Here is a 25,045-nt window from a genome sequence, read left to right as displayed (position 1 = left end):
GGTCGGAAAGCTCCGAGCATGTACCTTCAGTCACCCTCGAGCCATAGTCCCCGTGGTCCCGCGTGTGCAGAAATAACACACGTGTGCACCCGAGCCTGAGCCCCTGAGCGGGCGCGCACCCACTCACCAGGGAGCGGCCTGGGTAGTCACCCATCTTACCTCCAAAACCATCATCACGCCGAGTCTGCCGTTCCTGCCCACACAAGGTCACTCCTGCTTGTAGTAAGCCCCTAAGCTGCATGCATGTGTGCGGGAAGACTGCCGTAGTGAGAACAGACAGAGGTTTAAGGGAGGAGGAAGGTTACGTTTGTCCTGAGCTGAGAGATTGAGTTCTAATATTAGCGAGTGAACTAAATGTATAAAGTATGTGACGTGTAGGCCTGATGTCACGGATGCATCAAACGAACGGTTATATAGACGGAACATCAACATTTTGAGAATAAGGTGAGGCCTTTTGCAAACTGGTGTTCTTGAAGTTGCCGGGTAACGACCCGGGCCCCGAGGCACTCACCAGGCTCCCGGGTCCACGGTCAGCTCGCCGGCCCTCTCGGCAGCACTGTGGGGCAGGGGTCGGCAGATGAAAGGGGCCCGCAGTTCCAGAAGGCAGTGTTCTAGGGCCTGGGGGCCAGCGGAGGGTGTGCCCCCCCGCTCCTCACCCGTGGGGACTGGGAGGCTCAGCGCGGGAGCCTCGCCGGCGGCCCGTTGGGGACACTGGGGCAGGTGCTGTAGGCAGACTCGGTCGGAGGCTGTTCTGAGGAGATGAGCTGGCAGCGGGGCTTCTAACCCTCCGGACCCGGGGCAGCTGCACTTGGGTCCTGGGCAGTTCGGAGAGACGCGGTGAACGGAGACCGAGCCGTTTGGCTCGTCTGCAGCAGCCTGCTGCGCTCTCCAGGCCGTCCGTGGTCCTGCCTGCAGGCCGGGATGTACGTGATGTTGGTAGGGCTGCGCGGGGAGGCGCCATCCGGGGGCAGCCAGAGTCAGGGGTGCCATCGTCACCGTGCTCATGCACTGCAGGGCGCAGACAGGAGTGGCACCGGCCATCAGCCTCTCAAGGCCCAGGGACACACGGTGGCCAGACGTGGCTGCCGGGGGCAGCCTCCTGCCCGTCAGGAGCCAGGCCCCCCCCGAGCCGGCCGGCCCCCAGGAGGGGGAGTGCAAGCCAGGAAGTGTACTGCTGGATAGGAACGGGAGACCCCACGCCGCAGCTGAAGCCAGAGCCCGGCGGCAGGTAGACTGTCCGCCGGGCCTGCCAGTGAGGAGGCCAGCACAAGCGTGAGAGGGAGGCCCCTACGCCTCCCTGGTAGGAAGTCCTGTAAAAGGAGAGCAGAGTCCGCGGTGGGGGCTGACCTGCTCCGGAGCCGAGGGCGAGAGGGACTGGCCGGCACGCGGCCCAGGAGCAGGGCCTCTGGTGTCCACAGCTGTCCTGGTGGGCATCGGGTCTTTGGCGTCTGTCCACAGCACACGTCTGGTCTGTTGGTCCCGGATTTCACTTTCCTGATGGGTCACGGGGAGGATGAGAGGCTGAGCAGAGGCGGGAGATTGTAGGGCAGTGGCGGGAGTTGTCCCTGGGAAGTTCGGCCCCTGCAGGGGCGGGGGGAGAACCCCTGAGTCAGGGCAGCAGACCATAGCCGTCCAGGCTGCCAGACCCCAGGGTGTCTTGCCCTGCTCCCCCAGCTCCCGCTCAGAGATCCGCCTGGGCCGCTCTGAGAGCCTGAAGGGCCGGGAAGAGATGAAGCGGTCCCGGAAGGCAGAGAACGTGCCCCGCTCTCGCAGTGATGTGGACATGGATGCGGCCGCGGAGGCCGCCCGCCTCCACCAGTCAGCCTCATCCTCTGCCTCCAGTCTCTCCACCAGGTGGGGGGGGCTCGGGCAGCCGGGGGGGGCTCGGGCAGCTGTGGGGCCTCAGGGCCGAGGGGCAGCGGGTGCTGAGAGCTGACTTCTCTCCACAGGTCTCTGGAGAACCCAACCCCTCCTTTCACCCCCAAAATGGGCCGCAGGTGAGTGAGGCGCCCCAGCCGCACTCCCACCCCCGAACGGCTGGTGGGGCGTGCATCTCGTCTCCACAGCCGCTGGTTTCCCACGGGCACGGGGCAGGCGGGGAGCACAAACCCCTCGTGTGCGTCCTTCCTCCTCATGAAGCTGCCCCCTTTCCCCCAGGAGCATTGAGTCCCCCAGCCTGAGCTTCTGCACAGACGCCCTCCTCCCCCACCTCCTAGAGGATGACCTGGGCCAGCTGTCGGACCTGGAGCCAGAGCTGGACGCCCAGAACTGGCAGCACACGGTGGGCAAGGACGTGGTGGCCGGGCTAAGCCAGAGGGAGATTGACCGGCAGGAAGTCATTAACGGTGAGGGTGTGCACCTCGCACTCGGCGGGGAGTAAGTCGGGCGGCGCCGGGGGGACGGGACCAGGTCGGCATCACCGTTCCTGCCCTGGGGGTGACGACGTTGCCGGACCTTCAGACACCAGCGCTCCATTGCCTCAGAAGTGAGGTGGTTTGGGGCGACGATCGTCACTTCGGATACCTGCTGACCTCCCCTGCTTTGTCCTCCTCCCATCCTGCAACACCGCACCCAGAGCTGTTCGTGACGGAAGCCTCCCACCTGCGCACGCTCCGGGTCCTCGACCTGATCTTCTACCAGCGGATGAAGAAGGAGAACCTGATGCCCCGGGATGAGCTGGCCCGGCTCTTCCCCAACCTGCCCGAGCTCATTGAGATCCACAGTGAGGGGCCCATCCTCCCCGCCCACTGTCCCCCCACACACACTCTGGCTAGCCTTCAGGTCTCTGTCCCCGGTCCGCCCCCATGCCAGGGCCTCCCTGAGCAGACGACCCTCACCAGCTCTCCCTGGCCCGGAAACCAGCATTCCCCGCCCAGACCCTTCCCCGCCCCCCGCCCTCCAGCCCTGCTGCCATGAGCTCCCCTCTCTGGTCATGGAGGGCCCGGCAGGCGCAGCTCCACCTCAGGCTTCCGTGTCCCTTCTCTCTGCCCCAGATTCCTGGTGCGAGGCCATGAGAAAGCTCCGGGAGGAGGGCCCCATTATCAAAGACATCGGTGATCTCATGCTGGCTCGGGTACGCTGGGAGGAGACGGGTCCCCTTTCCCATGGCGGCAGGAGTGGTGGAGGACGGCATGGGGGGTAGGGGGGCGACGCCTGGGCGGTGTCCCTTGTGCCACAGTTCGACGGCCCCGCCCGGGAGGAGCTCCAGCAGGTGGCTGCCCAGTTCTGCTCCTACCAGTCCATCGCCCTGGGGCTCATCAAGACCAAGCAGCGCAAGGAGAGCCGCTTCCAGCTCTTCATGCAGGTACGGCCGCGGCCAGGAGGGTGAGCCGGGGTCACCGGGGACCTCCTGGATTGCCCTCCTGGCCCCCCTGGGGCGGGCGCGCTGGCCTCTCCTCCACCCTGGGGGGCGGCCCAGCGCCTCCGCACCCACCCACTGCCCCAGAAACCCTGGACTGTGCCCACTCTCGAGACAGACCGCTGCTCCCTGAAAGGAGCCCCAATTCGCAGTCAGAAGGCCCCGTTCACCTCCTAGTACCCGTGGGCCTGTAGGCGGATGTCCGCCTCCTCGTCCGTAAGATGGGCGCAGCAGCTGCTCAGTGGTGTCTGTCTGGCCACGTCCCTTCCTTGGGTTCTCTCCCTGCCCTCATCCACCTTGCCCTAAATATTTAAGGAGTTGCCCTCTGGGGTCAGGACCCACTTGGGATTTTCGCTTCCCTCCGGGCCCCGCGCCCACCGACCAGCTCCTGACCAGGTTGACCGCTCTCCGTCCAGGAGGCCGAGAGCCACCCTCAGTGCCGGCGGCTGCAACTCAGAGACCTAATCATCTCGGAGATACAGCGGCTCACCAAGTACCCCCTGCTGCTGGAGAGCGTCCTCAAGCACACGGACGGTAGGGCGCGGGGGGCACGGCCCCACTCAGACCCCGCTCTAGCACTGACCTTCTCTGGTCTTCGGGGTCTTCGTCCTGGCCTTGTTAGGGTCAGTCTCAAAGAAAGTGATTGTACCCGGGCTTTGAGGAAGACAAGGTGTTTGGCCGTGGGAGGAGGGAAGGGCCGCTCCAGCCTGTGTGTGGCCCCGGGGCAGATCTGATGGAAGCATCCAGGTGCACGCAGGGACTCCCCTGTGACCATGGTCCCACACCAGGGCCAAGGTGCATTCAGTGCCCGTCCATCCCCCTGCTGGACACCGCCTCTGTGCGGTGCCCAAAAGTACAGCCCCCTGGGGTCCTGAGCATGCCTCCGTGCCCTCGCATTTGGGGCGTTGGCTTTCGGGTATGGAGTGGCACCCCAGAGACTGTCATTGCCCCTGGGCCTCCCCTGTGTCCCTGGGGCTGGTTGTGGTCCAGACGGCAATTCGCAAGAGCTGCCGGTGTCTTCAGAGAGCAGCGGTCTGGAACCGAGGACCCTCAGTGACAGGGACCCTTCCGTTCGAGGTCCTCAATTAGGCCAAGGCGGCGGTCCTGTGCCCATGCCTGCCGGCTTGCCAGGCAGAGCGGGTTCCAACAGGCTTCTCAGGAGCCCCGACCGCCACCTCTGCCCCATCGGCAGGTGGCACCTCTGAGCACGAGAAGCTCTGCCGGGCGCGGGACCAGTGCCGGGAAATCCTCAAGTATGTGAACGAAGCAGTGAAGCAGACGGAGAACCAACACCGACTGGAGAGCTACCAGAAACGCCTGGACACCACGTCCCTGGAGAGGGCCAGCAACCCCCTGGCGGCAGAGTTCAAGGTGGGAGGCCCAGCACGGCCAGCCCCCCACACCCACTTGGGGCACCCCTGGGAGCAGAGCCGGGGCCTGGAGGGACTCGGAGCAGGTGGCATGGGCTGGTCTGGGATGGGGTGCCCCGGTGGGACCCCACGCACACCCGGGCAGACAGCCCCACCGGCGGGACTGGACGCTGGGACCTGAGGTGCTGGGGAGAGGATAAGACGGGGTCGGGTGCGGGAGAGGCCCGGTGGGAGCGTCAGAGCAAAGTCCGCCTCCTGTTGGCCGCTGGCCCCCAGCTCGGCCGCCGGGCGTCTGGCACCTAGACGGTTCTCACATGCGGTTGAATGGATGGACGGATGGTGTCTCCCTACAGAGCCTGGACCTTACAGCCAGAAGCATGGTCCACGAGGGGCCCCTGACCTGGAGGATCAGCAAGGATAAGAGCTTGGGTAGGTGTGCGGGAACTGGGGCGCACACCCAGGGGGCCACGGGGGGGGCAGACTGCCCGACGGCCTCTGGCCCTGCGTGGCCTGGGGGCTCCTGACGGCGCGCCCCCCGCAGACCTCCACGTGCTGCTGCTGGAGGACCTCCTGGTGCTGCTGCAGAAGCAGGACGAGAAGCTGCTACTCAAATGCCACAGCAAAACGGCCGCGGGCTCCTCGGACAGCAAGCAGACCTTCAGCCCCGTGCTCAAGCTCAACGCCGTGCTCATCCGCTCCGTGGCCACAGGTGCCCGCGGGGCAGGGGGGCAGCCCGGGGGCCACGCTCCCCGCTCCCTCGCGGACCCCCTGAGCCGGAGGATGTGGCCCGGGATGGGGGGGCAGCCCGGGGGACAGAGGCAGGAAAGGGCCTTGGGCTCACTGTCTTCGTCTCTCCCTCGGGCCGATGCCTGCCCTGCCTCCGGGGGTTGTGGGCCGTGATGGGCTTCGAAGCCCCCGGCCCTCCCGCCCTCCCTGTTAGGAGCAGAGGGAGGGGGGCGGCTGTGAAGGGGACACGCGAGTGCCGTCCCAGCAGTGGGTCCCGCGTGGTCCGCTGACCCGGTGCGGGTCCTGCCGCGGTCCTCGTCCCGAGTGGAGGGTCAGGGTCCGGGGCTGCCGCCGGCCTCTGCCGCCGCCCGCTCTGACCCTCCCCGTTCCTCCCCACACAGACAAGCGGGCCTTCTTCATCATCTGCACCTCGAAGCTGGGCCCCCCCCAGATCTACGAGCTGGTGGCACTGACGTCGTCAGACAAGAACACGTGAGAATTGAGGGGCCACGCGTAGCTGCCATCCCCTTGGGGCCAGGGCGGTGTGTATGAGCGATGCACCGTGAGCGGGGCGCGGGCCGGCGGGGACAGGGCAGGTGCAGGGGGCTCCGGGCCGCCGTCGTTGCCCGAGTCCAGAGCCACCAGTGCTCCTTGCTCTTCTCGCTTCTTCCCGCTCCCTGCCCTTGGGGTCCCCCTTCCCCTCCAGGCTTCCTCCGTCCACGTGCTCCTGGCGGACTCCCGCCTCCAGGGCCGCCACCCACCCACCCCGTGTCCCCTCGGCGGCCGATGGGGGGGCGTGACTCGGCACAGACTGGTTGAGTCAGACGGTGTCTCAGGGTCAGGACTCCTCTGTGGCGCGTGGGTCTTGCTGCCTCTCGGCCTCGTGTGGAGGAGGCGAGCAGCTAGACCGTGCCTCGGCCAGAGCACAGCATTGGGCCGGCGTTCCGTGGCACGTGGCGGCCAGCCCCGCACCACCACGGGAGCCGCCGGGCGGTGTGGGGAGGGTGCCTACAGGCAGCTGGCGGCGGGGGGCACGCCCCGCCTCGTTCTCACCACCAGCCCTCTCTGCTCCTGCCGAGCCACAGATGGATGGAGCTCTTGGAGGAGGCCGTGCGGAACGCCACCCGGCACCCGGCAGCTGCCCCCACGCTCGCCCATCCCCCACCCCCGGGTGCCCAGGAGCCCACACACCAGAGCCCCACACCCAGCAGGTGCTCACCGCGGGCCCCGGTCGTCCCCACTGCAGGCCACCTCTTTGCTGCCTCTGAGCCCTTCACCCCCTGTCCTCTGTCCCGTGTGCTCACCCCCAGCTGGCTGTCCTGGAGACCACGCCTGAGGTGGGGTGCGGGGTATACCGTCGGGACCAGGAGAAGCTGGCCGGCATCCACCCTCCCCCCCAGGTTGCCGACCGACGGCAGGTGCCAAAGCCTCACACCTCCCTTTACAGACCTGCCTTCGCTGCCCATTCTGACGCAGGAGGCCAGGGAGCATCCGAGACCTCGCCCCTCCTGGCTGGCAGAGTCAGAACCCCGGCGGGTGACCTCTGGTGGTTTTTTCCCTCAGGGTCCGGCTGGATGGCTCAGAAGTATTCCACAGTGAACCAGAGCCCGGGGAGCTGCCCGGAGGTACATCCCCTTAACTGTCTTTGCGGGAACCCCCTGGTCCAGTGTCGGTAGAACAGGTCGGGAGGTGATGGGAGAGGCCGTCAGGGCCAGAAGTGTGAGGTTTGGATAAGAACAGAGAAGTGAGTGAGAAAAGGGGGTCCAGGAGGGAAAGGAGAGCGGACCTGAGCGAGTGTAGACGAGCTCACTTGGATGGAGGTTCCGACCCTGGCTCTCTGGGGACAGGTATTTGGCCGTGGAGGGAGAAGCGCAGTGGAGTGGAGTCCAGGGGCCCCTGCTTCCTGCAGCTGAGCGTTTCCGTGGAGAATGACATGCCTGTGGGACACCGTCCCTGGGATGGGGCTGGGGGGGGGCGAGGGGTCCCACACAGGAATCTCACTGAGAGTTTCTTCGGGGAACAACGTAGAACCCTGGGTTTAGAGAGAAATCTCCTGGCGGGCTCCGCGTCTGGGTCCCTTTTCTGCCCCCTCCGGTCTGTGCCTTCTCTGGCTCTCCGTCAGCATTGTAAACAGCACTGCCCACCCGTGTTTCTCAGAGAGCTCCCTGAGTGTCTCCTGACCAGAATTTAAGCTCCACGTGGGCGGGGATCCTTGTTTCATTTCTGGTGTATGCCAAGAGCCTGGGACGGTGTCTGGCCATAGTAGGTGCTCAGTAAACATGCGTGGAATGAATCAGTCAGGGTTCCAGCCCCTCGAATCCAGAGCCGGGCATGGGGTCCGCCCCCACGTGCCTTCCCTCCCCTGCCTTACGCTGCCCTCTCATCCACAGCGGGCACTGGGCCCCAGCCGAGGGCCAAGGGGAAGCACCCGGCCCTGCTGGAGGATCCCGAGCAGGAGGGCAGCCTAGAGGAGGAGCTGGGTGCCCTGCCTCACCCCTCTGCAGCCCTGGGTGGAGAGAGCAGGGGCGGCCGGACAAGAGACCCCATCCTCCTGCCCCTCGCAGTCCCTCTGTTCCTGGACGGGCTCGCCGACTCAGCCCTGGAAGACGGTGAGTGCCTGCCGGCCCAACGGCCCCGGTGTGCTGGCCAACACCTGCAGCCCCCACCTGCCAGAGGGCTCTCCCTGCACCCTCTTGAGGAGACCCTTGTGACCCCCTGTCCCCACCACCAGCTCCGCCCTGTGACGTTGGGAGTCGGCGGGGGGAGCAGCACCCCCGTGCCGTCCCCGGGCCCCGTGCCAGGGAAGCCAGCATCCTCTTTCCCCTCCAGTGGAGAGCCTGCGGCACCTGATCCTGTGCAGCCTGCTGCCGGGTCACCGCCCAGAAGCACAGCCCGCCGGGGAGCCCGAGGACGACCTCACCCCTACACCGTCTCTCGTGAGCAGCACCTGTCACCCCGCGGGCCCCGGCTCCCCGCGGCACGCCCCCCCTGGGGGTGAAGGACCAGAGCAGGAGGACGCGGCTCTGTGCCCTCTGGAGCGGCTGCCCCCCCGGGCCAGGAATTCTGGGGTCTGGGAGTCTCCCGAGCTGGACAGGAACCCAGAGGAAGAGGCCTCAAGCACCGAGGCAGCAGGGAGTTACAAAGTCGTGAGAAAAGGTAAAGTAAATCGGCTCGTCCCGACGAGACAGGCTGACCAGGTGGAGGCGAGTCTCCCGGACGCCTCATCCTCCCGGCCGTGTGGGCAGAGGCTCGCGTCGGGGCCCGGGAGGGGACGCTGACGCCGCACAGAGGCTTTGGGGTCGGACCACCGGGCTTCAGAGCCCATCCCCTAGTGTCTGTGTGACCCTGAGCGTGACCGTAGCCCAAGGACGTCAGCACTGCCTTGCCCACTAGCGTCCTGAGGAAACCGTGTGGCTCTCCCGGGGGGGGGGGTCACCTGACACGGGGCCCCGGCGGCATGGGAGGGTCACACGACCGAGCGGGGAGGGTGCGTGGCACCCGAGGTGGCCAGGGCGGCCGTGGGCAGCGTCAAAGCCCGAAGAGCCAGGAGCAGCTGGGACGGGGGCTCCAGACGGCTTTGGGCAGAGCAGTGAGCCGAGGGAGGGGGGTCCCCCAGCAGGAAGGATGGAGTGAGGCAGGTGCTCCCGGGGGGCCAGGGTGGGGTCCCGTCCTCCGCTGCACTTCTCGCCCTGTCTGCCCGAGGCTCCCCCTCTCCTGGTTTCTGGGAACTGACCTTCCTTCTCTGCCCTTTGGTGAACCGGTGGACAGCTTCTCTGCAGCCCCCTGGGCATCTTCAGTGCGACCTGTGTTCACTTTGTTGTCCCTTCTTTTTCTCCCCCTGCTGCCTTCGCCCGCCTTCCTTCCCCCCTCTTCTCCCCTGCTCCCCCTTCCCCTTCCCTGCTCTCCTGGTCTCTGCTCTCCCTGGTGGTGGCGGCGGCTGGTGGCGGCTGGTGCAGCTGAGGTGGTGGGCAGCAAGGCTGTGCCCCCAGAGAGCGGCCAGTCAGGGCCTGAGCCACCCGAAGTGGAAGGCGGAGCAGAGGCGGCTGGTAATGATCTTCCCCTTGGAGCCAGAACCAGGCCAGGGTTGGAGTGTGGGGCCTGCGGGGGGCAGAGCCAGGCTTTGGGAGTTGACCACTGCCTGCAGTCACAGGGCGTCCCCTGGGCATCCTCTGGACCCCACGAGGAGTAGCACCTGGGGACAGGGGAGAGCCCCGGGCGCTAGTCGGGACGCTAGTTGGTGCTGGGTCCTGAGACAGGGTCGGGAGGCGCAAGGGGCCCGGAGCCCCACGTCCTTGGTGTCTCCCTTCCCCTCCCGCCGTGGCTGACCCCGTGTGAGCCCAGGGGCCTGTGGGATCCTGCAGGAGACGGCGGGGGGCAGGGGGCTGTGTGGATGTTCATGGCAGAGCTTGAGATGGGGCAGATGTGAAGGAGCTCCCTGTGCTCATTTCCCCACCAGCCCCCCTCTCTACTCCTCCTTCAAGGACTGGGAGGCGCTCCCGTCTCCTTATCCTCCACCACTGAGCATTTTCCCTCCCGCGTAGGCCAAGCTGAGCAGAAGGGCCATCGAGAAGGCTTTCTGGAGGAGGAGGGCCTTTCGGGGACGGGTGGGCAGCGTGAGGCCAGCATGCGCTGAGCTTGTCCGCAGGATGGCATCCCCAGCCCCCCGGGTCGGTGTGGGAAGCACTGGGGGCACGGGAGGTGGTTCCTGCTTCCTCTGTATCCGCCTCCTGACGTCCTTCTCTTGCCCGGGGACAGGGAACTGCTTCTATGTCAGCATGCCGGCAGGACCTCCGGACTCCAGCACCGAGCCCTCCCAGCCCGACGGCCTCCCTCCCTGGCAGCTGCGGGGAGGCAGTGGAGGTCGCCGGCGCCCCAGCCGCTCCCCACCCAGCCTGGCCCTCAGGGACGTGGGCAGCATCTTCCGCACCATCGAGCAGCTCACCGTCAAACTCAACAGGCTCAAGGTGCGTGGGTGGGGCGGGGGGTTGGGGCCTCCAGCCCCTTGTCCCAAGAGCCATCGCCCCACGAGGGAGGCATGCCCTCCGGCCGGGTCTCTCCCCACAGCCGCCCTGGAGCGCAGAGCCACCCCTGGGCCCAGCGAGGGAGCGGCAGCCTGGCCCCTCCCCCAGGGCCCTGCCACACAGGGCCAAGGTCAGCCGTTCCCCTGCTGCTCTCCCAGGACATGGAGCTGGCCCACCGAGAGCTGCTCAGGTCCCTCGCGGGAGAGTCATCAGGCGGCACCACGCCTGTGGGCAGTTTCCCCACAGAGGCGGCTGGATGGACAGACAGCTCCTTGTCACCTCCCGCCAGGGAAGCCCTGGCCTCTGACTTCAGGGACAGCCGCCAGCCAGGGCCGTGCTTGGAGGACGGTGAGCGAGGCGATGTCCTCCGGGTACCCGTGGGGGGCGGGCGGGGGTCCTCATCCCCCTGAGTGCAGTTCATTCACACCCTCAGCTTCAGAAAGGGATCTTCAGGGAAACCCCACAGAAGCTGCCCTAAAAATGGGAACCTTCTTTGGATTAGAACGAACCAGGGAGCTGGCGTCCCACCTAAAACCTGCTCTTAATGAGTGGGCCGGCACGCAGCCACCCAGGGGCAGGGGACAGAACCGGAGTGGGGTGTGGCACGCCCCATGAGGGACCCCGGATGGGTGCTCCAGGTGGATGCACGGGAGGAGGCGCGCTCATGAGCCCGAACGCGGGGGGGTGTTTGGGGGGCTGGGGGGGTTGGGGGTGTCCCCCCCGCCCCAGACCAGCTCCTCACTCGGCTCCTGCTGCCTCACAGGCTCCGACACCCCCCTGGAAGACAGCACGGTGCATGCAGCCTCGCCCCCAGGACTGTGACTGTCCCTCCTCCTCCTCTGGGGACTGGCCCGAGGCGGGGGCACGGGGCGTGGGAGTCCAGACCTCCTCCCTGTGGGCTGGCCGAGACCCCGGGGGCGCCCCGCGTGTCGCTTGGTCTGCTCAGGTCAAGTTTCAGTGTCTTCCCCTCTCTGCAGCCCCCCAGGCCTCTCCTGAGCATTCCGGCTGCATCTGAAAGGCCCCCCAGACACACAGGGGAAAGGAGGAGTCTCTGTGTAAATGCACTTTCTTCCTCCCTCCCTTTCTCCACAGGACCCCAGGGCTGAGGTGTGGGGTACCTCCGCCCCTGCCTTCTTTGTCACTTTGGTTTCCTATAGATATGTACGTACTGTATGTGCATCTCGCCTTGTAAATAACTTAGACCGGTTTTGTTTGTGTGCCTGGGGGGCCGGAGGTAGGTCCAGAGGGCCAGCTCGCATCTCCTAGTTAACAGGCGGCTCGGGGGTCAGGGCCCAAGGCGGGAGCCAGACCTGAGCACCCGGTCGCCCGGGAGCAGGAAGGTGTCCCGGCCCACCTGGCTTGAGAGCCCAGCCTCTGTGGCCCGAGCCGAGAGCTTCTCCCCCTGCCAGGACTTGTCCTCTTCCGGGGAGTTCCTGACCCCACCCCTGTCCACCCTTCCCCACCCTCTCCCTAGAGAAAAACCAGTGTATCAGGTACGGCCCTGAAAACTGGGCCCAGGAGGTGGGGCGGGGGTGCGAGTGCTGGAGTCCCCACGTTAACCCAGGACCATCCCCAGGGGCCACCGGCAGTGTTGGCCCCTGTCCCCATGGCAGCCCCCTCCCCACGGACTGATAGAATATACACACTGTGCTAGGTGTATATATACATATATATAAATATATATATAATATATAAAATATAGAGATGGAAATGACTGTTTTCCTGTTAAAATAATGTATACTCTTGTATTTTCTTTCTCTCATGGTTAAGATTTTTTTTTTTTTTAAGAAAAGTTAAATATTCTTCAACCGTCATGGTGTGAGTGTGATTTCTGGAACTGCTCGGATAAAAGATACTGTGGTTGTTCTCAGGATTGGGTGGAGGACACAGAAGGCAGCCCCCACCCCTGACATCAAGCCCCCGGGCCCCGCTGTGGCCAGAGACCCCCCGTCCTGTGACGCGTGCTCACCGAGCCGCCGTCGGGCAGACTAGGTTACACGGCCCCACGGCCAAAGGGGAAAAGACACAGAACCCACGCCATCGAAACAGGCGGTGGACCCAGAGTTGGGGGACCTCAGCAGCTGCCTTCCATGAGCCCCAGGACTTTTTTTTTTTTTTTTAAGATTTTATTTATTTATTTGACAGAGAGAGACACAGCGAGAGAGGGAACACAAGCAGGGGGAGTGGGAGAGGGAGAAGCAGGCTTCCCGCTGAGCAGGGAGCCTGACACAGGGCTCGAACCCAGGACCCTGGGACCACGACCCGAGCCGAAGGCAGACGCCCAACGACTGAGCCACCCAGGTGCCCCCAGAGCCGCAGGACTTTAAAGACAAAACGGGGAGGGTCATGTCAGAGGCCTGGCCGGTCCTCACTGGCCTCAGCCTCCACTCCGTCCCACCAGCCCTGACGGCTCCCCCGGAAGCCATGTCCCCCAGACCTCCTGCCCCTCTGCCTTCATTGATGGACCAGGGGACAGACTCCCTTCAGCTCCATCTCGTGCTCCCTCCCAGACCTAGCACGTGCCACGTGCCAACCCCATGGGCCTAGAGTCACGGGCACTCCCCCCAGGGGCCTGCAGTGTGCTGGGGGGGGGCCGACCCACGTTCCTCGGCAGCCTGGTGCTCAGAGGCACAGAGAGGCCTGAGCCCCGCAGAGCTTCGCTGAGCCCCTCTGAGCCCTGCAGAGCCTCGCTGAGCCTCGCTGAGCCCCGCAGAGCCACTGAGCCCCGCAGAGCCCCGCAGAGCCCCGCAGAGCGGGAGTTTGGGGCAGGGAGAGTGGATCTCCATGCGCCGAGAGGATATGCTAGGGCAGAGGGACGCTTCTGGAAACTCTCCAGAGGCCAGCCCCGTACTCCCTGGGCCCCGTCCATAGGTGATCTCAGGGGAGGCCCCCCGCTCTCCAGGCTCCTCCAGCCCACCTGCCACCGGGGCGTCCCTGGGTTCAAACTGCCAACAATTGGGGCGAAGGTATTGGGCTTCGTGGTGCTTGGCCTTCACTCCGCCGATGCGGAGAGACTTCGCACCCTCTCCCCTCCTCGAAGTAGCCTGCCAATTCTGCATTCTTTAGCTGAGTCCCCGTCTCCTCCAAAGTGACCAGATGCCTGGGCCCAACAGAGACACAGAAGTGGGCGCCTGGAATGGTGGAGCCCGAGCCCCACCGTCCACCCTACCCGTGCCCCCTCCACCGGGCGTGTGCCGGTGGCTTACAAGCCCAGTCTTCCCACCGCCTGCCTCTGGACCAAAGGCTGAACGCGGACCCTGGCGCGTCCCCTGTTCTCCAGGGAGCTCAGGCAGAGAGCAAGCGGCGGGGCCAAGGAGGCAGGGAGAAGGAGGCAGGGAGAAGGCGGGAGCGTGGTGCTGCCCCCCAGCCCCGGCTGCCCCCGCCCGAGGGCCCAACTGCATCCCCAGCAGAGCTGCGAAGCCCTTCAGCCATTTCAGGCCGCGTGACATGAACAGACTCAGTCCAAACATTCCGTGTAGTTCTGGAACAGTGTTCAGACAACCGCAAGGGGGAAAGTACAGCGATGATAGAGTTTGTTAACAACCGGAGCTCTCCCCCAGGGAGGCCAGCCCACCACACAGGGAGCAGAGCTGCTGCCGAAGAAGGGGGAGGGGGCTAGGTGGACGAAGCCGTGGTCTCCTCCTCCCTGGGCTTGGCCTTACTGATGGGGTCCCTTGGCAGCATCAGCTCCTGGATCATGGTGTACGGGGGACATTGCGGGGAGAAGCAGTTTTTCTGAAGGAGGAAAAGGAAGGTGACAGACGACAAAGGGATAAGGATCAGTCCTCTGGGAAGAGACAGTTTGATGGGACAGGGTGGGGCGGGGCAGGGGGACATCGCTGCTGGTCCGGCAGCAAGAGCGGTGGAGGTGGTTGTGGGAAAGGCATGAGGGAGCCCCCAGACCTGCTTGGGAGCAGGGGACTGACTCACCGCCAGCGACAGGCACAGCAGCCCCACGGGGCCCTTGGACGCGCTCTTGGACTTGGAGAACTGGGCCTGGTGCTGCACGGTGGCCAGGAAGCCCTCCAACCCCACCTCGGTGATGCGGTTTCCTGGTGGGGAGAGCGGCCCAGGTGGCCCCCCGCCCCTGCCCCTCACTCCTCTGACTCCCCCTCTGGCCTTCCTGCCTCTGTCCTCCCTCCCTCGTCTCTCTCGCCTGACCTGCTCTCACCCCAAGCCCTGTGTGGGACGGCCTCCACCCTCACGATGCCCAGCCGGGGCGCAACCATGTTCTGCTCCATGGAGTCGGGGCTGCCCACCCCCAGCTGCACGGGGCCCAGGTGGTCTTGGGGGAGGACGACAAGGGTGCTCGGCAAACATACGGATGAGGTTGAGGTGCAAAAGGACCTTGTTCCCGGGCATGAACACTTTCCCTTCTCGGTGCTCCACAGGCTCCAGGAGAGGGCTAACCACCTCTGAAGGCTCGGCAACCAGCTGCTAAAGCAGGAGAAGGTTGCAGCCGAGCCCAGGGGCGCCGCCGCGCTCTCTGTCCTCAGTGCTGCAGGGACAGAGATGAGCGGGCACCGCCCAGAAGCAACCCTGGAGAGTGAGCCGGGAGCCAGAGTGATGCAACGCCCCCCCACCACCCTGCCCCAGAGAAGCCAGGGTCCGTGCAGCCCGGAGGAGGCCCACAGCCCAGAACAGCCTCCGGGAGCAGGTGCCTGTCCCCCCAGGCCGGCGGGGCCTGCGGGGCCTGCGGTCCTTACTGCAGAGGAGGAGGAGGAGGAGGAAGGCGGTCCAGGCCGAGGAACCGGCCAGAGCCAAAGCGCGAAGCAGCGAGCGTGTGCTGTTGGGGTTTTCCTCCGCCAACAGTGAGAGCAAGGAGGACAGGGGTCAGGCCCGGCAAAGCAAACCCCAGGGGGGCGCCTGGCTGCTGGAGGGGAACCTGCCACTAGGACCTCAGGGTTGTGAGTCTGAGCCCCACACTGGGCATAGAGATTACTTAATAAAAAAAAAGTTGTTTTTAAGGCAGCTCCCGCCCTGCCCCTCTCCCCGTGACCTTCCTCTTTGGTAAGTTGTTGGAGGCAGAGAAGACTCCCAAGAGGAGAGGCCCCTCCCTGCCTGGGGCGGCCGGTCTCCTGACTGAGACAGAAGGTGAGGACACAGACCCTGGGGCCGCTGAGGGCTGGGGCGGGTGGGCGCTGTGGGCTCAGCAGTCGGGAAGGTTCTGAGCAAGGTGCAAGCCCGGTCAGAGGTGAAAGGGGGAAGGCAGGCTCCAGTAGCAAAAGAGAGAGGGTCTCCAGGAGCCGTGCACAGGTGGGGCGGCACCAGGACCCTAAAGACGCCCTGCCTTCCTGGGGGGCTGCTGACGGGTGAGGAGGAAGGGGGAGCGCTCCAGTGGAGGAGAGCTGGGGAAGTGACTGGCGGCCCCGGGCACGTGGGGAGAGTTGAGACAACAGGGAAAGGTGAGTACTGAGCTCCTACGGCCCCTCAGCCCAGCGAGCCCAGCGGGGATGGGGGGGCATGCGTGGACGATAGGACACGAATGGAAGCAGGAGAGACCCCCCCCCCAGGAGGGGCTGCAGGGAAGGCGCGGCTGCCGCCACCACACCCCCCACCATGCCCGCCTCCTTCCCTCCTCCCCACCCCCCTCCAACCCCCACCCCTGCTCCCCTAGCCTACCTCGGACTCCAGCAGGAAGCTGCGCTTCTCTTTGTTCCCCGTCTTAGGCCCCTTTCCCTTGCTCGGCTTCTGCTCGGGGATGGTGACCTCTGGAGCGGGGAGACGAGCCAGGATGTACCGCGGGGACGTGCCATACCGCCCAGGGGCCCCAGAGGGAACGGGCCGGGCAAGGAGGGACGCTCCTCAAACCTTGGGATCGGGCGCAACGGGAACAGAACTCTGTGGCTGGGTCCCTTCCCTGAGGGCGGTGCCACGGGGGTCCAGGCGGGGGACACAGGGCAGGATGGGGGGCTCGCCAATGGAAGGAAACACGGCCAGAGAGGGCAGCACCAGGAGGACGGGCCCCGCGTCCAGCCCACTGCTCTTCCTTCCCCGACAGCAAGGAGGGGCCACCGGTGGGCGGCGACACTTACTTCCCTTGCCCACCTTGGTGGCGTCTTCTTTCTTGGGGGTCCCCTGTGTGGGTGACTGCCCTGACCCTGACTTCTCCTCTTTCTTCACCCCGTTCTGTGGCGCGCAAGGAGACACGAGAGCCCTGCTCGCCAGGGAAGCCCTGCTTGCTGTGGGAACGGCCAGCTCTGGCCCCCAGGCCCCCTCCCTCCTCCCCGCCTGCGCTCCACGGAAGCTTCCCCCCTGCCGGCCGTGGCTCGCAGCACCCCTACCCCTGACTTCTCCTTTTTCTTGCCCAGGCCTTTCGGGGTCTTCGTTGAGGGCGTCTTGTCTGACTTTTCGGCCAGTGCGGCATTGCTGACCCCCATCAGGGGGTTCTTCTCGCGCTCTGCTTTGGAGTCCCCGTGTCGGGAGGAGGAGGGCTGTGCTCACAAAGGGAGGGGATGGAAGAAGCAGCCAGGACCCCTTCCTCAAGGAGGAGTGAGGGGAGCCTCACGCCTGGCCGGACTGACAGCACCCCCACCCAATCTCCCTGCCCAAACACGACATTGCTGTTGGGGACAGCTCCGGGGGGACGCTGGGGTGGGGGCTCAGACTCTCACGCTGGGAGGGAAGCAGCAGGACCCTTTCACGGCTCCAGGTGCATTACGTGAGTTCAGTGCCAGTCCTCCCGGCAGCCCCAGGAAGCCGCCATTCCGCAGCTGAGCCAACAGCCCGAGCTCCGGGGCTGTGGCCGGGCTGCTCGGGCTCGAACTCTGTCCTTCCCCTTGCCCCACACACTGCCGCCCGGGGACAAGCTCGGTGCCTGCTAGGCCTGCACCGAGGCGCCGGCTTAGGACAGGCGGGGGGCTGCGGGGCTCACCGATCGCGAGCGCTCCTGAGACCCCTTCTCCAGCAGGAGGCGGCGGCGCTCCACCACCTCAGTGTGTGTCAGCTCGAAGGGGCGCAGGACCTGGGGCGAGCGGCCGGGTCAGACGCCAGTGGCGGGCCCCGGCGCCCTCCCCGCCGCCGCACCCACCTCGGCCAGCTTCAGGGCGCCCTGGTCCTGGATGCGGTTGTGCGCCAGGGACAGCCAGAGCAGGGCGCGGTTCAGCCGGAGGCCCTGGGGCGGGGGCGGGGAGGCGGCGTGTGTGAGCCCGGCGGCCGGCTGCCCCGCTCCCCGCTCCCCGCTCCCCGCTCCGGGTCCCCGCCAGACACACACATCCGCGATGTAGCCAGCGCCCGCGTCCCCGATGTGGTTGAAGCCCAGGTTGAGCGAGACCAGGGTCCGGTTGCAGCCGTGCAGCGTGGACAGAGCCTGGCCCAGCAGCTGCGCCCCGTGGTCGTCGATGTTGTTGTTCCGCAGGGACAAGTGCGAGATGCTGCGCGTGTGGGGGGAGAGCAGGCTCGCTAGCAACGCGGGGTCGGGGCTCGCCTCTCCGGAGGGCCTGACCTCTGAGGGTGGAGGGGTAGGAACCGAGGGTCCGTGGGCAGGTGGTGGAGGGCAGGGAAGGGTGGACTAGGGCTGACCTGGACTGGGGAACAGGCGCAGAGAAAGGGGGCGAGAAAAAGCAGTCTCACGTGCTGTCCAGCGCCATGAGCTTGTGATAGGACTGCTCGGGCAGCGGGTTGCCCTCCAGAGACACCTTCCTGCGGACGGGGAAGGTCCGAGAACCAGGAGGCACCACTGAGGCCCCGGGAGGGAAGGGGTCAGAGAGGAGGTGTGGGTCTCTAGGTGCAGCGTGGAAACAGAGTCAAAGGATGGCCTTCCAACAGAGAAAGTTATATGGGACAGAAGTGTGGCGGGGTCACTCCCCAGCGACAGGGGCCTGTGGGGACGTGGCCTCAGCGAGGACTCCTGTGACCACCACTTCCTGCCCCGGAGGGTGGCTGGACCTAGTGATTCCCTTCTGACGGAATGGGATATGGCAAAAGTGGTGAGAAGTCCCTTCTAAGTTCAAGTTCCAAAGGGCTCCGGGGCATGCGCTGGGCAACCCACCGGCAGCCAGTCAGGGGCCCCGCGCGCGCAGCTCGGGGGCAGAAGCTGCAGCCCAGCCAGGTGACCAGGTGACAGCATCCCCACCCAAGAGCCCCCCGAGCTGGCGGCCCCCACCTCAGCTGCACCCGGATTTATCTCACACCGGAGATAAGAAATGGTGGTTCTTTCAAGCCACTACCCTGAGGGAATTTGGGAGGCAGGAGGAACAGAGGACCTTTTCCAAGTCACAGCAAAAACTGAACTAATGGCTAGAAATTCCGCTACTTAAAAATATTCTCCCACTATTTAGTATCAATGCTCAACCTTTCGGGTTGGTTCATCTTTCACCTAAAGCTGATTACATTCATTTTAAATTATTTGATTATGTTGATCTGACTTATTTTTGTATCTTATTTTTTTTAAGATTTTATTTATTTGACAGAGAGAAAGAGGGAAAGAGAGAAAGAGAGAGCACAATCAGGGGGAGCGGCAGAGGGATAAGCAGGCTCCCCGCGGAGCAGGGAGCCTGATGTGGGGCTCGAACCCAGGACCCTGGAATCATAACCTAAGCCGAAGGCAGACGTCTAACCGACTGAGCCACCCAGGCCCCTGAGCCCCTATTTTTGTATCTTAAAATGAATTCTACAGTTCTGTTTCTGCTGGCTAATTTGTTCCAAATTCCCACTATGGACACAAGTTGTGTTTCACGGTGTTCTATATGAAGAGTGTTGAGGACACCATCCCGGCCCTGGACAGCAGTCCATCCCACCCACCGGGGCAGGTGGGCCAGGCGCGTGAAGAACCGGTGGTGTGTTCTGTGAGGCAGGGTAAGTCAAGGCTGCTGGGGGAGCCTCGGGAAGGAGCTCCTGCCCCCTCCTCTTCCTCCTTCACAGCTCAGCTCAGCACCACCTCCCCCAGGCAGCCTTGCTGTCTCCCTGTCCTACACCCATGAAATGGGGTGGCACTGCTCTGCCCGCACTCCCCGCCACCACGGTGCCCACGCAGCCTGCAGTGTCTGTCCTAAATCCTTCCTCTCCCTCTTAGGTTATGATCCCAGGGTCCTGGGTTCGAGCCCCACATCGGGCTCCCTGCTCCGCGGGGAGCCTGCTTCTCCCTCTGCCGCTCCCCCTGATCCTGACCAGCCCCCAGTCCAGCGGCAGGCCCCAGGCAGCCGGCACAAGGGAAAACCTCCAGGGAGAGAGTGGATGGTGGTGGGACGGGGGGAGAGGCAAGGAGGGACGGGCCGAAGGCCAGGCTCTCTAGGCCCTGGTGCGGCAGCAAAGGGACCCGCTTCTTCTGGTCAGACTGGAGATTCAAAAACCAACACAGCCCTCGGCAGGGATGCCACTCTCATCTCCCAACTGCCCACCCCGCCAGGGCCCTCCCCACTCCCCACTCGCCTCTCTGACCTGAGCGTGGATGCACAGAGAGGCAGGAGGGCAATGAAGGTGGTCAGGGTCTTATCGGTCAGGCCCACCTTCCACAAGCTGGACTTGGAAGGTACAGAAACCCAGATGGAGCCTCACCTCCTTCCCCCGGAGGCCCCTCCGGCCACACCCTCCCTCATGCCCCACCCCCCACAGTCCCGGGGTCTCTGGGCCCCTTCAGTTCTTTCCCCCAAGCCACCAGAGCCCACCTGTTCCCCCCCCACCCCCGGCCCCACATCGGCCTTCTGCCTTCCCCAGCCCTGTGTCCCCTCACTTGATGGCCTGCAGCTGGCTGAGCGGAGGCAGACATTTAGAGAAGATACCCAAGATCCGCTCCTCGACCTTCCAACCTGCGGGAGGAGGAGGAGGAGGAAGGCGCCTCAGGCCTGGGTGGGGGGCAGTGGGACTGGGGGCCCGGCGGGGCTCACCACGGATGTAGATTTCCTTCACCGCCTTGTCCTCGTGCTCCAGCTCCACCTGGATGGTGGGCCGGAAGAACACGTATTTGCTCTCCAGACTGTTGAGGCTGCAGGACCCCGACAGGCGCTGATCATCTACGAGGCAGGGGTGCGAGGAGACGGGGTGAGGAGGGAGGAAGCAGAGCCACCCGCCTGGGGGCAGCTGCAGGGGAGTACCGCTCACGGTGGGGGCGCGGCCCCAGCCTGGGGGTGCTGCTTCTTGGGCCAGGCCGGGGTGGGCTGGGATTTGGGAAGGAAGGCGGGAGACTCACCCACCTCCACCCCCCGACTTTGAACCCTCCCCTCGCGGCCGCACACACTGCCGTGCACCCCAGCCTTTCGGCCCGCCTTGCGATGGGAGGCTGGGTAGCACCAGGCGACCCTGGCAGGGACCCCCGGGGCTCCTCTGGCACTCACCTAAGGTGGTCTTTTCCGACATCGAGGCGGAGGGGACGAAGGCCGGGTGCGGGCGAGGCCGGGGCACAACTTTGGGGAAGTCGGTGTAGCCGGAGCGCGTGCAGAGCTCCGCGAAATCCGTCTCGAGGACCCCGGTGCACTGGTACTCCTCTGCGGGGCGGCGGGAGGGTACGGCGGCTGTGCCCGCGGCCGCCACTGGGGGGCAGCAGAGAGCAGCGGGCGCCTGCGGGGTCCCGCGTCCCCGGGCTCACCCGCGGGGGGCTTGGGACCCCTCCTCCAAGGAGCACGTCCTTACAGCCATTTTTTAAACGTAAAATGCGTTGTATAGACCCGCAGCTGAGAACACTTGAGAGCAAACAGCCGGAAATCCAGACCCCGAAGAAAGGGGGGCCAGAGGGCGCAGGATGCACACAACCCAGGGCGCCTAACCTCTGTGCGGGCGCCTCCAGCCAGCCACCGGTCAAGGCCGCTTCCCCTCCGTGGCCGGCCCCCCGGGGGCCTGCACCTCCCAGTGTCCCCCGCCCAGCCTCCTGCCGTGGCCCTGGTTCGCTGGGATGGCCCGGGGTCACGGGGTCACGGGGCGGGGGCGGGGGGAGAAGCCCAGGCCTGCTGTGAGCAAAGGCAGGAGCCCAGGAGCACCTCTCCAGTCCCAGCCCCCCTCCCCCCGCACCCCACCTGGACACCGAGCTCCCGCAGAGCCTCCGGCTTTTATTTACTCAGCAAACCGGTATATAGCACTTACTCCTGCCCCACACTGTTGTAAATGCTTTAGAAATATCACTTCATTCAAGAGTTCCACTAATTCAGTCAGGCGCCCGCCACATCCCATCCCGAGGGAGGTGCAGACCTGAGTGAGTCCCCGAAGGCCCCTGCTCGTTCTGCTTCCCCAGGGGCGTCCCAGGAAGGAGTGGCTCCTGGAGACGGGGACGCGTGTCCCCGGCCCGTGGGGGGATCTGCAGGCAGAAGGGCTGGCCTGGCGCCAGCCTGCTCTTCCAAGGGCCGGGCAGCCTGGAGCCCCCACAGCACCGTCGCTCCCGCCCGGCCGCCGGGGCTGCAGGCTGACCCAGGGGCAGCAGGGAGCCTGCCCGGAGGCAGGAGATGACCTGGAAGCACAGGGGCTCGGCGTTCGTGGGGACAAGACAAGAGAGGTTGGAGGGTTCTCGTGGCAAAGGAGCGAGAGGTACGTTCCTCGTGGGCCCAGCCATCAGGCGGAGCGGGACACACAGGACATGTTAGCTCCCTGGACAGGCCCCGGCGTAACCCCGTCGCGCAGCTGCGTGGGGCTCGCGGCCTGCCCGCAGGCGCTGCTCCCCCTGCTGCGGGAGCCCCTCAACCCTTCCCGCTTCACCCACGCCACCTTTCTCCACAACAGACCTTCTCAAACTTGAACAACCAGGAGAACCAGCCAGTTTCCTGCCCTCCCCAGTCAGTCCCCCGCCCCGCAGGGACCCTGATTCCACCGACCCGGTGCAGTCCGGGGAGTTGCATTTCTAACAAGCTCACGGCGATGCCAGAGCCCCCGGCCAGCACCCCGACGGCCGCCGGGGCTCCAGAAGCGCGCTGCCTGCCTGAACCTCGCCGCCCGCCCGACTCGCTCCGCGTCTGCGCTTTAGCGAGCGGTTACCTGGGGGACCGCGCCGCTCCGGAAGGGCCTTGCTCCTGCTCCCCGCCTCGCACAGTTCCTCCCCACTCTCACTCCTGACCTTGCCTTTGCACTTCTTGAGAAACAGAAGCCAGCAGATGGGATTTCCTCTAAACCCGTAAACCTCCCTAAAACCTTCCTACTGCCGCCATCACGCTCTGAGCCCTGCACCTGCCGCGCTGCACCCAGCGCCGCCCTGACCGCCGTGCTGCCCTGCCCAGCGTCCCGGGCAGTGGTCACCCCCATTCTCTCCCACCTGTCGGCCGGCCGACTGGACTTCGCTGCCTGCTGCGCCTCCCCTAATAGCTCTAGGCTGGGTCCTGAGTGCTCTGCGCCCTCTGGTTACACTCCCTCCTGCCCCACGGGATCTCTTTCCTTCCCAGGCCTTAAATACACCCGGATATCAGCAGCTCCCAAAGTGACATCTCCAGCCCTGCCCTCTCTTGAGGGCTCCAGACCCAAGTGTCTAGCTGTCCAGCCGACATACCCCCTCGGAGGTCTTCTCTCACACGCCCTTCCTCCAGGCTTTCCTGTCTGCGTTGAATGGCACCTCAGCCCGCCTCCTGGAACCTGGGAATTCTTCTTGCTATGTCCTTCTCTTTCCACCCCAGCCAAGACCACCAATTCTTATTACTTCTACTTGGGAAGTATTTTTCCAGGAAGCCTAATCCATTCTCCCTCACCGCTCAATTCCAACTACCCATCTGGCCTGTTGAAATGCCTCATACTCCACCTCCCTGCCTCATTCTCTCCGCTTCCACGCCATTGTCCATACAGAGCGGTGTGTGGGGACTGGCACCTGTCCAAGGTCTGACAATCAGAGCCTCCCCCCAAGTCTGTTTCCCATGAGTCCAGGGACAGCAAGCCCCTGTCCCTCTCAAAGCAGATGGATTTGAATCCAGAAGCCTTCCAAAAGGGGCTCCTGGCTGGCTCAGTTGGTAGAGCATGCGACTCTCGATCTCAGGGTCATGAGTTTGAGCCCTTTGTTGGGTGTGGAGCCTACTTAAAAATAATAATAATAATAAATTCCAATTCCAGTAAATTCCCCTTCATGTATCATCTGTTTGGGTTGGGGTTCTGTCACCTGCAACATACAGAGCCACATGCTTACTTGTACTGTGCCGTGGTTTTCTTTTCCCAGAAAACATAAAAGGACTGTGTGCATATTGTTCTCTCCATATCCAAAAAGTAACTGTTGGATGAATGAGTGAATGAAACTCAAAGTCACCTCCTGGTGGGTTCCCTCCTCCACTCCACTCCCCCGCGACCTCCTATCACTCCGTGGGCCCTCTTCTCTCATACATCTTATCACATCTTATCGCATTTGTCACCATCCCAAACCACAGTGTGGGTTCTCTAGGATCAAGTTCGATTCAAACATCTGCCAAGCTGAGTTGCAGGAGCTGGGCTGGGAGTACTGGGATTTGTATTCCGAGATGGAGCAGAGAGCTGGTCACACGGGTGCACAACGTATGCTTGTGGAGGAACAAAGGAATCGGAGTTTACAGAACACTTCCCCACGGTCCACTCCACCGCTCCTCACATCCCCGTACTACAGAGAAGGAGGGTGCCCGAGGCCACACCGCTAATAAGGGTTAGCACGCAGAACACCCCGCCATGTGCCAGGACCTGGGTACGTGCACTTGCTGAACACAACTCTCCCTAGCACCGGAGATGCCACGATTCTCCCCCCGCTCGGCTGTCGCGCGCACCAGAGCGTCTTCCCGCACGACCAGTGCAGCGCCCGGCAGCACGACGGCGCCCACCCGCCCTGGCAAAGCCGAGCGCCCGCGGAGCCCCGCCGCCCGCCTACCAGGGTTCTTGGGCTCCTCCTCGCCCACCGGCGGCAGGACGGTGGCCGGCTTCTCCTTGGCCCCGCGATCCCCCTTCTTGGTCACTGCGCCGGACGACTTCTGGGTCCCGGGACGCGGGGCCCTGGGGGAGGCCCCGGGAGCACTCGCCTCGCCCGACATGCCGGCGCGGGCCGCAGCGACTCTGGGACGGCTCACCGGGCGAGGAGGCGAGACAGGACTCCGTGGGGGCTCGCCCAGGCGACGGCCGAACCGGGGGTCCCTACTCCGCGGCCCCCGCCCGCCCCGCCCGCAGTGGCGGTGCCTCCGCGTCCCTCTCCACGACAACCGTGCGCGGCGGGCTGGCCGGCGGGAGCAACCGCAGAGCGCGCGGGGCCACCCGGGGGCGCCGCAGAGCCACAGCCGAGGGCTGCGAGCCCGGGGGCGGAGCCACAGCCGGGGGCGGAGCCCCAGCCGGGAGGGGGGCGGGAGAACCTGGGAGCGCCGCAGAACCACGGCCGGGGGCGGAGCCCCAGCCGGGGGCGGAGCCCCAGCCGAGGTGGGGGAACCCGGAGACGGAGCCAAAGCCGGGGCGGGGCGGGGGGGCCTGGGAGCGCCGCAGAGCCACGGCCGGGGGCGGAGCCAAGGAGCGAGCGCGAGGGAGGAGCGGGGCCAGGGGCCCTCCAAATCCACCCGGGAAGCGGCGCTCGGGAAAGCCGGGAGCCTGTTAGGGATCGCGGCAGTCCGACGGATCTAGGCAGGGAGAGTCGGTGGGGCAGATGCACTTTCTGGGGTTCTCCCTCCTGTCCTGTAAGGAGAGGGCTCCCGATGGAAAAGGCGTGGCACTGGATCTCTATTCTCGACCCA

General features: G+C 65.1%; 2 protein-coding genes across 11 annotated transcripts in view; one reads left to right on the top strand and one right to left on the bottom strand.

The window, feature by feature from the left end:
• ARHGEF11 (Rho guanine nucleotide exchange factor 11) overlaps positions 1-12,289 on the top strand; it is an 84,077-nt gene extending 71,788 nt beyond the window's left edge. For 6 of the 10 annotated variants that reach the window (XM_054507881.2, XM_054507880.2, XM_054507877.2 and 3 more), the window contains 19 exons: positions 1,675-1,854; positions 1,950-1,997; positions 2,158-2,345; positions 2,576-2,722; positions 2,994-3,073; positions 3,179-3,304; positions 3,775-3,892; positions 4,551-4,729; positions 5,082-5,157; positions 5,270-5,437; positions 5,856-5,946; positions 6,540-6,665; positions 7,018-7,079; positions 7,845-8,063; positions 8,284-8,610; positions 9,411-9,500; positions 10,210-10,418; positions 10,519-10,823; positions 11,239-12,289. In XM_054507881.2, coding sequence (XP_054363856.2) covers positions 1,675-1,854; positions 1,950-1,997; positions 2,158-2,345; positions 2,576-2,722; positions 2,994-3,073; positions 3,179-3,304; positions 3,775-3,892; positions 4,551-4,729; positions 5,082-5,157; positions 5,270-5,437; positions 5,856-5,946; positions 6,540-6,665; positions 7,018-7,079; positions 7,845-8,063; positions 8,284-8,610; positions 9,411-9,500; positions 10,210-10,418; positions 10,519-10,782 — 2,698 coding nt within the window. In that variant the 3' untranslated portion in view covers positions 10,783-10,823; positions 11,239-12,289. Of the gene's footprint in view, positions 1-1,674; positions 1,855-1,949; positions 1,998-2,157; positions 2,346-2,575; positions 2,723-2,993; positions 3,074-3,178; positions 3,305-3,774; positions 3,893-4,550; positions 4,730-5,081; positions 5,158-5,269; positions 5,438-5,855; positions 5,947-6,539; positions 6,666-7,017; positions 7,080-7,844; positions 8,064-8,283; positions 8,611-9,410; positions 9,501-9,995; positions 10,122-10,209; positions 10,419-10,518; positions 10,824-11,238 lie in introns of those variants that run through there. The other 4 variants (XM_064593750.1, XM_064593754.1, XM_064593751.1 and 1 more) reach the window with 3 other exon arrangements.
• A 290-nt stretch (positions 12,290-12,579) lies between these two features.
• Positions 12,580-24,583, bottom strand: LRRC71 (leucine rich repeat containing 71). Its single transcript, XM_045876673.3, has 15 exons — positions 24,202-24,583; positions 20,747-20,896; positions 20,300-20,425; positions 20,146-20,221; positions 19,854-19,931; positions 18,048-18,116; positions 17,689-17,848; positions 17,506-17,589; positions 17,350-17,439; positions 16,760-16,909; positions 16,511-16,604; positions 16,098-16,186; positions 14,798-14,909; positions 14,406-14,527; positions 12,580-14,210 (listed from the first exon to the last, which is right to left on the bottom strand). The coding sequence occupies exons 1-15, from the start codon at positions 24,359-24,361 to the stop codon at positions 14,091-14,093; spliced, it is 1,680 nt and encodes a 559-aa protein (XP_045732629.1). The 5' UTR covers positions 24,362-24,583; the 3' UTR covers positions 12,580-14,090.
• Positions 24,584-25,045: the final 462 nt, after the last annotated feature.

The sequence above is a fragment of the Mirounga angustirostris genome, unplaced genomic scaffold, assembly GCF_029215605.1.
Source record: "Mirounga angustirostris isolate CCGP_5_RB_7025 unplaced genomic scaffold, mMirAng1.0.hap1 SCAF_6, whole genome shotgun sequence".
NCBI classification, from domain to species: Eukaryota; Metazoa; Chordata; class Mammalia; order Carnivora; family Phocidae; genus Mirounga; species Mirounga angustirostris.
Note: the sequence above shows the minus strand (reverse complement) of the source record. Positions and strands in the feature narration are given on the sequence as shown.

Bases quoted from the DNA above. Each gene is read 5' to 3' on its own strand.
- LRRC71 (XM_045876673.3), bottom strand. From the start codon at position 24,361: ATGTCGGGCGAGGCGAGTGCTCCCGGGGCCTCCCCCAGGGCCCCGCGT. The intron at 17,849-18,047 runs GTGAGACTGCTT...CCACACGCGCAG, and splicing joins CTCATGGCGCTGGACAGCAC to CATCTCGCACTTGTCCCTGC. The intron at 17,590-17,688 runs GTGTGTGTCTGG...CCCCCGCCCCAG, and splicing joins GCGCTGGCTACATCGCGGAT to GGCCTCCGGCTGAACCGCGC.